This window comes from Orycteropus afer, unplaced genomic scaffold, assembly GCF_000298275.1.
Source record: "Orycteropus afer afer isolate SDZICR_OR568_19922 unplaced genomic scaffold, OryAfe1.0 scaffold00061, whole genome shotgun sequence".
NCBI classification, from domain to species: Eukaryota; Metazoa; Chordata; class Mammalia; order Tubulidentata; family Orycteropodidae; genus Orycteropus; species Orycteropus afer.
In genome coordinates this window covers 320,028-329,923 of record NW_006921648.1, presented here as the reverse complement: position 1 = coordinate 329,923, position 9,896 = coordinate 320,028, and the positions used below count along the sequence as shown (strand labels likewise).

At 61.7% G+C, this 9,896-nt stretch overlaps 1 protein-coding gene across 1 annotated transcript in view; it reads right to left on the bottom strand.

Moving 5' to 3' along the window:
- The window catches only part of CRAMP1 (cramped chromatin regulator homolog 1), a 34,446-nt gene that overhangs the window by 7,849 nt on the left and 16,701 nt on the right, over positions 1–9,896 (bottom strand). The window contains exons 9-13 of the mRNA XM_007939647.1: positions 8,524–9,642; positions 6,299–6,455; positions 3,140–3,321; positions 2,981–3,055; positions 688–769 (exon numbers count right to left, since the gene is read on the bottom strand). Coding sequence (XP_007937838.1) covers positions 688–769; positions 2,981–3,055; positions 3,140–3,321; positions 6,299–6,455; positions 8,524–9,642 — 1,615 coding nt within the window. The remainder of the gene's footprint in view (positions 1–687; positions 770–2,980; positions 3,056–3,139; positions 3,322–6,298; positions 6,456–8,523; positions 9,643–9,896) is intronic.

The window sequence follows — 9,896 nt, the reverse complement described above, 5'->3', positions numbered from 1 at the left end:
CGGGGGAACCGGCAACACCAGGGGGCGAGTGTAACCTGCAGGGGGAACGGGCGACACTGGGGGGTGAGTGTAACCTGCAGGGGGAACCGGCAACACCAGGGCAAAGCACCTCCGCAGCCAGGAGCAGCCAGCACCCCCCGGGGGAGGCGGAGCGCCCAGCCCTGGCCCCAGATCCTGCCCCGTGAGCCAGCTCTAGATCTGCATTAAACCTGAGCAAAAAGCTGCACCGGCAGCCGTGAGCGCTCTCCAGGATGGAAAACGTGAACTACGAAGATGAAGACAAGTGAGAAAGATAAACTGAGGGGTCCTGTGTGTCCCACGAGGCCTTTTACTGTAGACGACTTGACGTGCCCAGCCAGAGCCCCGGCCACAAGCAGGCTCTTATCTAAGTGTGACCACGCACACCACGAACACAGCTAACCCGTAACACACTTGCCATGCCAGCACGGGGGACACAATACAACACGTGTGCCACCACGTGGAGTCAAGCAGTGCCACCAAACGCTGGGTGCAGATAGCACTGGAAGGAAGCTCTGTGGCCAGCCAGGCCCAGCTTTCAGTAGGTGCCGGGTGAACAAAGGGACGTGTGATACGTCCCTCAGAGAATCATGGAGGGAAAAGGCCGCCAGTCCCCACACGTGGGCCAGGGAGACAGGAAAGCTGCCCGCGAGAAGCTGCAGGTCTTACCAGTGACAGAGGAATTGGACAGGATGGAGAAGGAACAGACGCTGTGGGCCTGACTCTCTGATGGTCGCGGAAGCAGCGTCCTCTGCAAAGGAAAGACACGGTGGTCACGGGAAGGAAATGGCCCCCACATGGCGTCACTCAGGACAGCAGCACTAGGCTGGAATGGGACACCTGGAAGACCAGAGGCCACACGACAGGGCCAAGCACACAGGAGGCCTGGCGGTCTGAGGACAGTCGTGCTCCATGGCCCCCGGCCTCACAGTCCCGGGCCGTCTCTGGAGACGTCCACCTGGAACCTACAGTGGTCTTCTGGATTTGGCTGCGATGCCACCAGCTACACAAATCTGTGTGCAGTCACTGCACTGGGCCGCGCCTGAGCCACGCCCTCCCAGGTGGGTGAAGCTCCCGCCAGCAGCACACGTCCAGGCTACCCAGCCTCTGGGCGGCACTCACTGCTGCTGCTCCAAGGCGGGCCCACGGGACAGCTCTCGTGTGTGGTGCCGACAGGGCCTGAGGGGAGGAGCACCTGCCCACGTGACGGGAGGGACGCCACGTCCACCCAGGGGCCGAGGCAGGGGGTGCACTGCTATTAACAACACGGAGGTTTGGTGTCGGCTTGGCGCCACAGGCTGAGATGAAGCCAACACACTTCCATGAAGGGCCAGGAGCCAAACAGCGCAGGCTCTGTGGGCCCCATGGTCTCTGGTGCCACTATTCCTTGCGGTGTGACAGCAGCCACGGACAACTTGTAACAAATAAGCCTGGCTCTGTACCAATAAAACTTTCTTTACAAAAACAGTAAGGGTGGAGGACGTGTATCACGTGATCCCACTTACACGAAACATCCGTGATAGGCAAACCGAGAGACAGGACACAGGTGTGTGGTTGCCAGGGGCTGGGGACAGAGGACAGAGGACCAACTGCTGAGGGGACAGGGTTCCCTTCTGGAGTGACAGGAAATACTGTAAACTCAGGCTGTGATGACAGCCACGGAGTGTAACTGTAACAAAAACCATCGGACTGCACACTTTGAACGCGTGAACTGAAGTTCATGTAGAAATTACAGAGCGGTAAAATCGTGAAAACTAAACGGCAGTGCACTGGACAGTGGGCGGAACTCGGCCCATGGGCCACAGTCTGAAATGGGAGCAAGTGGCCCCAGAGTTCATGCTGACTACACGAGCTGCGTGCACACCAGACAAGCCGAACAAAGCCCGCCTGGCATTTCCAGCACGCCTTCCTGCCTGAGACGCCTTCCTAAGACCTCACAGGCAGCCTCCACCTCCGAACAAACTAATCTTGAGAGACGATCTTCACAAGGCGCACAAAGGAGGCCTGCGCTCATCCAGAAAGGACGCGCTCCCGGGTTCTAAGCTGCTGGTCCTTTTAGCTTTTCGGCTTCACTTCCTTTTCTCTTTACCTCGAAACGGACCCAACATCTTCCTCGCATTTACTTCCTGACGGCCACTCTGGTTTACACGTGGCGCCTCCGGGTCCCCAAAGGACACTACGATGAGCTCGTGAAAGGTCTGGCCTGGGCTGGCATCCGAGCCTTACCAGCTGCTTCCGCCAACCAATGAGGACATTACAAACAGGTGTCCCAGAGCCCCTGAACAGACCTGAACCTGGAACGATCCTGGGACTCAAAGCCCCCGCACTTTCTCTGCAAGCGGTTTTTAGTGCTGTGCGAATGCCAGCCTCACTTCCAGGTCTAGTTGACTTCAGTGTTGTCACTTGCAGGCCTGACTCAGTTTAGTTACTTTATTTGCCCCGTCCCTGGGAGGGAGAGCAGGGCAGGAATCTCTCCCGACTTACACCGTGAGACCCCGACAGCTCAGACAGAGCCAGTGTGCCCCAAGCAGCTGGGCCGGGGGTGATAGGGAGGCTGGTGCGGCCTCACATCGGCCCGCTCATGCAAGAACGAAAGCATGGCACTGGCCCTCCACCCGCCTGCACTGACGGTCCCACCCGCACCACCACCCACCCGCCCACACGGACGCTGTCACCCGCACCACCACCCACCCGCCCACACGACGCTCTCACCTGCACCACCATCCATCCACTCGCCCGCACGGACGGTCCCACCCGCCCGCACGGACTCTTTCACCCGCACCACCACCCGCCCGCCCGCACGGACGCTCTCACCCGTACCATGATCCACCTGCCCACACGGACGCTCTCACCTGCACCACCACCCGCCCATCAGCACGGACGGTCCCACCCACACCACCATTCACCTGCATGGATGGTCCCAACCGCACCACCACCCACCTGCCCACACGGACGCTCTCACCTGCACCACCAGTGGCTTCCGCAGGTGCCGGTTCCGCAGCTTCCGGGGCTTTGGCAAGAAGAAGTCCGACTGCATCTGCAAAGGCAACAGCAGCGCTCCTGAGGGGCCTCCCCGTCGGCACAGCAGCCCGGCGTGCAGGGCGCGGGGACCGGCACTCACGCTGACGGAGCCCAGGTGCTGGTGCAGCGTCAGCTCGCCTTCCTTGCTGGGAGAGAAGAGCTTGCCGTGTCGGCTGTTGGGCGGCAGAGTGGTGGGGACGGCAAAAAGGCCCCCGTCAGCGTCGCTGCTTCCTGTGCTCGGGGGGCCGGCTACCAGGAGGGGCCTCAGGGGGTTCCTGAGACCTGGAGGAGAAGGGGAGTCAGCAGCCCTGCCCACTGGCACCCAGCTCTCCAGGGAGTGAAGGTGCCTGCAGGGCAAAGCAGGAAGTGCAAGATGCACGTCTCAGGAACACGCCAGCGACCCGTTCCACCACCACACAGGGACACCGTGTCGCAGCCCTGTGAAAAGACATTCCCTGGAATCCAGACTTTCCGGAGCCACGAAACCACCACCCTAGATCACCTTTAAACCTTAAACCAAAAAGCCCCTGCAGTCTTCTCAAAACCAAATGACAGTTTAGCTTAACTAGAAACAACGGCTGCCCTTGAGCGCTGTGCTCTTTCAAGAACAAACTATATGGAATCTAACTGCCAAGAGCAACTCAAAAGGTTAGACGGGAACCGTAGGGAATGGTGAGTTCATGTTAATGGAGGAGGAACAACTCCGAAAAGGCAGATGAGAACGGCTGCACAGCTGGAAGAACGGGACCCGTCACTGGATCGACGTCCAGAAATGCTTAAACTACGCGTGTGTTCTGTGGCAAACAGCCCCGGCAACAACAAATGAAGGAAAGATGCTTTTCTCTCTCGTTCGCTTCACTGCCAGCTCCTACGAGGAGTGGATCGTGGGCCCCAGACAGGGCGTGTGCCCTTCATTGTTGACGGTCATCAGGAGGGCAGCTGCATCAAAGCCTTCTCATCACCAAAGGCCCTTCGAGAGCTGCTCGTGGGGACCAGGGCTTGGCAAACGGTCTCTGTGAAGGGCCCAAGGGGAAGTGTTTTGGGCTTCAGGGGCCACACGGGCTTTGTGTCAACAACTCAGCTCTGCAGTGGTAACACCAAAGCAACCATTGGAACCACAGAAAGAACATGTGTGCCTATGTGCCAATAAAGCTTTATTTACAAAAAGCAAGTGGTGGGCCGGATTGGGCCCACAGGTCACAGTGTGCCGACTGTCTGTATCTTGAATTGTTCAAAAAGCAGACCCAAAGACGAGAGGACAGACAGTACTTATGCAGTAACTGCTGTTTTGGGGGACTGCTAGCTGCACCCTCAGAATCCACGGTAGGGATGGTTCCTTACTTCATAGATCTGTTAGAAGACACTAACCCTGATGGAGCCCAGAAATGTGTCTTCCGAGCACTAGGCAGACTCTAGCATTGACAAGCTCACGGTCTAGAAGCATTGCTAATTTACAAAGAAGAGGACACAGAATCAAAGGAGAAAAAAAAACAGTGGGACACGAAAAAAGACTGGACTCTCTACCAGACATCTGCCCACCAATTCGGCTGCTAACAAAAAGGTCGGTGGTTTGAACCCACCAGCCGCTCCATGGGAAAAAGACGAGGCAACCTGCTTCCATAAAGATCTCAGCCTTGGAAACCCTACAGGGCAGCTCCCCTCTATCCCACAGAACTGCCAGGAGTTGGAATCAACTTAACGGCACTGGATTTGGTTTTTTCAGTTATCTCTGACAGAAACGACTCAAGGGCTGCCACCATGCCTTTCGTCACCCACAGGGAAGAAAATAACCCAGGTGATGAAAAAAAGAACCAGCCACACAGGTAGGTGGTGGTGACTCTACCATGATGGTGGCCCCCACCTTCTCAGAGGTCCCACCAACAAGGACAGTTATCAGGCCATCCGCAGGCAGGTGGGTCACAGCTCACAGAGTGAGAGCAAGCAGGACGCTGGCGGTGTTCCCCGGACACAAAGTCACCTGGAGAACCAGCAGCACACTGGGCGCCCAGTGCCACGTCCTCTAGAAAGAGCCTGCCCACGCAAGCGCTGGCATGCCAGGGAGAGGCACACCACACTAGACAGCACGACCTGGGCCAGAGCCGGATCCCACTGTCCAGAACAGCGCGAGGGCCAGCAGACGGGCTCGGCTGGGGCAGCCAGGACGACTCCCGCCATGCTGACAGGGCAGCACAGGGCGGCCGGGGGCGCTCAGCCCCACCCCAAGCTCGGCCACCAGGCTGGGGCAGGACTGTGACCACTCCACCTCCTGCATGTGCCCCTCCCCTCGGCAGCAGAGGGGAGGGGACCTCGGGTAGCCACAGGGGTGCTTCACGTCTCCCTCTCAGCATCCCTGCAAGTCCCACCATTCTCCGCGTGACCACGTCCCTGCCGGCCCCACCATTCTCCGCGTGACCACGACCCTGCAGGCCCCACCATTCTCCGCGTGACCACGACCCTGCAGGCCCCACCGTTCTCCGCGTGACCACGTCCCTGCAGGTCCCACCTTTCTCCGTGTGACCACGTCCCTGCAGGTCCCACCATTCTCTGCATGACCACGTGGGTCCTTCTAGGGAGGCATGGTGCCCTTACCCCGGGACCTATGGCTGGGCCACCCCACTGGAGAACCCTGAAGCCCTGCCTAGCCATCAGCTGGGACAAGGGCAGACTGAACCGAAACCACCAAACTCACTGCTGTAGAGTCAATCTGACTCATAGCAACCCCTCCTTGCGTTTCTGAGGCGGTATCATTACGGAAGTATATTGCCCAATTTTCCTTCTGAGGAGTGGCTGGTGGGTTTGAACCGCCAGCCTTCTGGTTAGCAGTCAGATGCCTATGGTTCTGTCCTCTGCCTAGGACCCGCCCACCTGCGGGAGACCCCTCCCCAAAGGCCTCTCTGCGCCAGCACTCAGATGCTCTAGCATCTCAGATGGGAAGACCTGGGGCTGCAGATCCAGGAAGAGCCAGCACCCTCCAAGAGCTCTGACCCCCAGCACAGGAAGTAAGGATGCCTGTGTCCCACACAAGGCGAGAGTCTCCTGTCACGAGACGGGCCACAGCCACATGAGCCCATCCCTCTGACCCCTGGGCTGTGGCCTGTGCCTGCCCCCGCCCCAGGACCAAAGCCCTGCACTCGGCCCCTTTCCTCCCTGCCCTCAGGGAGGGTGACGCTGGTCCCTTGATGCCGTCCGCAGAGCAGCCCTCCGACATGGTGAGGCATGCAGGCTGGTGGCAGGCATGGTGTAGGTGGCCAAGCCTCACCTGAGGAGCAGGGTGCAGCATGTGGGGAGAAGGCCTTGCTGCGGGGGCAGCGGGGGCTCCGTGAGCTGACGGCCACCACTTTCCCGGGGAGGGGCAGCGGCTGCTCCTCCTGGGCGGGCTTTGCTGAGGCCGTGGGCGTGGCATTCGCTTCAGGAGCCTAGACAGGAACAGAACAGAATTCAACCTCAGCCCAGGCCCAAGGGCCACAGGGACAGGGCGCCCTTTAGAGCTGAGGCTGCTGGGAGGGCACACAGCATGTGCCCACCCAGCCTGAGGTCTCCCAAAAAGCACCCACCCAGCCTGGGGTCTCCAGGGCCGCCCAGAAAGTGCCTGCCCAGCCTGGGGTCTCCAGGGCTATCTGGAAGGTGCCCACCCAGCCTGAGGTCTCCCAGAAGGTGCCCGCCCAGCCTGGGTTCCCGGAAGGTGCCCATTTAAAACCCTATTGTGAGGCCAATCACTGGGGTCACATTTTCCTTGTGCAGACGGTGCTGACCACTGCCAGGGGGGCTGCTTCCAGATAAGCACTCCTATCACGGAGGAAGCTGAGAGCATGGGGTGGGGGGACACAGCACGGGGCCAAGTCCCATAGTGGAACCTGCTCAACGCGGGCAACAGCCATTTGCCACTCAAAGAAGCCAGTCAACAGCGGCTCCCCCTGCAGCCAGAGCCCAAATCCCAACCGTGGCTCCCCAAACAGACCAGCTACGGGGCCACCTCTGCTCTGTGGGCATCGGGAGGAAGCCCCTGATTGGGTTTCTAGGGAAAAGGCACTCACGGCAGCCCCTGCTCAGATGGATCCATGACCTCACAGGGTGCTACCAAGCCCACGTGTGGACTCACCCACCCCCGGGGCTCACCTCGGGGACACCCCACCCATGCATGACCCTGTCTCTGGTGACATCACTGTCACCAGGGACCCGACCAGGTGCCCTGGAACCCTCCCCTCCATGCTCCCTCGGCACACAGAGCCCGGCCCACAAGGGTAACCTCGCCGGCTCTGGGCCCCTCTCCCGGTCCACAGCCCCGGCAGGCTCCACCCTTTCTTTCCACAGTCCTTCTGCCTCCACCTTCCTTCCTACACAGACAGCCTGGCACGTCTGCCGGCCCCCCGCCTGCCTCAGTCCGGGGCAGTAGCTATGGAGAGACCCCAGCCCTCCCAGAAGGAAGACAGCACGGGACCAGAGGCTCTCAGTGCTCCCGTCAAGGCTGCCGACCCGACGAGGGCCCCCGGCTCACAGCTCCCACATCTCAGGACACAGCTGACCCCCGATGGCTTCTCAGCCCTCCTGCAACCAAAAACCACGTGCAAGACTGCCAGGAGGGCGGTCAGAAGTGCACCCCGACCCCGACCCTCCACGAGTGCTAGCTGCAGCCCGCCAAGCAGCCAGAGCCCGAATCCCAGCCCCGGCTCCCCACTCCACCCGCAGCCCAAACCTGAATCCCAGCCCTGGCTCCCCAGGCTGCCAGACCCCAAATCCCAGCCCTGGCTCCCCACCCCCTGTAGCCAGAGACTGAATCCCAGCCCCAGCTCTGCCCCCACCCAGAGCCCAAATACCAGCTATGGCTCCCCACGTACCTATCAAGACACACACTGTCCCAGACAGAGCCTGAGTCCCATAAGGCCCCCCACGCCCCTGTCGAGGCACACACTGCGCCCAGCAGAGCCTGAGTCCCATAAGCCTCCCCACACCCCTGTCAAGGCACACACTGTCCCCAGACAGAGCCTGAGTCCCAGAGCTCGAACCCCACCTGGCCGGGGCCTGATGACCAGCCCCAATGTGTCTCATCTGCCTGCTCCATGCTTCCCAGAAACCTGGATTCTAACACAGCTTAACACGCACCCCAGTGTGGGCCACCACATGGCCGCTTGGCATCATGACACAGCTTAACATGTGCCCTAGTGCAGGCTGCAGGCCCCAACACAGCCACCCGGCAGCGTAACATGGCTCAACACGCACCCCAGCACAGGCCACCACACAGCTGCCCGGCAGCACGACAGGCCTTAACATGCGCCCTGGTGAGGGCCACCACACAGCCATCGGGCAGGGACCAGAGCCCTCAGGAAGGGAGTGAGGTAGTCTGCAAAGAGCTCCAGGCAGGCTCCTGGCCGCCCACCACAGACCTGCTCTCTGAACTCCTCCTGGTGCAGGCGGGCGGGCGGGCGGGCCGGTGAGGACCCGCGGGCCTGGGTGGCCCTCCTCAGGGCCCCGCTGGGCCCCACTCACCAGCTTGGGGTTGACCTCGGTGGCGATGAGCCTCAGGAGGCAGCTGAGGAGCCGCTGCGTGTGCAGGGCGGCAGGGGCGCCGGCGCGGGGCTCGGGGCCCTGCACGGCCAGCCAGTCGTACTCCAGCTGCAGCTTGCTGGGCTTGCCGAGCATGAGGTAGACCTCAGCCAGCGTGAGGCTCTCGGACGTCTGCAGGTTCCAGCCCTCCTCACGCACCTGCTGGGCCAGCCGGCTGGCGGGCGGGCCCTGAGGCGGCATGGCGTCCAGGGCCCCGCCCTTCTCCACGGGCTCCTCAGCAGGCACCTCGGCCGAGTCCCTAATGCTGCCGTCACTCTGGCCGGGCTGAGGCTCCAGCTGGGCTGGGACGCTGACAGGAGACGGACCCCGAGCCAGGTCAGCCACCTCCAGGGCACTGGGGTCGCTGGGGGGGTGGGCCTCGGGCACGGTGCAGCCCCCAGGGGGCGGGTGCTCGCCCCTCGTCCGTGAGTCCGCACAGTGGCACTTGTCGGGGATGATGAGGTCCTGGCAGGACTTCATGTAGCGGGGGAACGGGTCGAGCAGGGACAGCTCCTCATCCAGCTCCGGGGGCTGGCCACAGGCGCACGGCTCAGCGGGCACGGGGTCTGGGGTGTGGGCGAGGCTGTCCAGGGGACCCTTCTCCAGGCCTCCAGCAGCATCCAGGGGCCCAGTGGGGGGCCTGTCAGGAGCGTCGGGGCTGCTGAGGCCGGGGGTGGCCCCCTCCCCAGGGCCGCTCTCTGGGGAGCTCTCCCCGGAGCTCTGAGAGGCGTCTGCGGGAGCAGGGGCCCGCGAGCCAGTCTTGCCCTCAGCCGCGCCCCGGGGGCACCTGACCTGGCCCCGAGCCGTGCCCTGGCCACTCTGGATGCCCAGGATCTGGGCGGGTGGCAGCACATGGGTGTCGCGGGCACCCTGCTTGCAGCGGCCGCTCTCCTGCCAGTGCACCGTGCAGAAGGCCTTGGAGTGCACCACCCGGGCCACGCCCGGCAGCGGCGTCACCGTGCAGTTCTCGCCCGGGAACAGGTGCAGCGCCACCCTCTCTGGGGTGCGGGGGTGCCCGGCCACATCAGCACAGGGGTCCTGCCGCTCCTCCAGCGTCTTCAGCTGCAGCGCCATTAAGGACCACACCCTGCTTGGCCCACCCACCCTGCCCTCCCCACTGGGTGTCCCTGGCCAGCGCCTCGCACGGTGTCCTAGGGTAGGGCCCGAGGTAGGCCTCAGGTCACACCCTGACCACACACAGAACTCAGCATTCTCCTCAAGAAATGCGCCCTGAGATGTAGGAGATCCTGCATAAAGAGGGAGAACAATGTGGTACAAAACTCAAAATCATTTGGAGGCCAAAAAAAAAAAAAAAA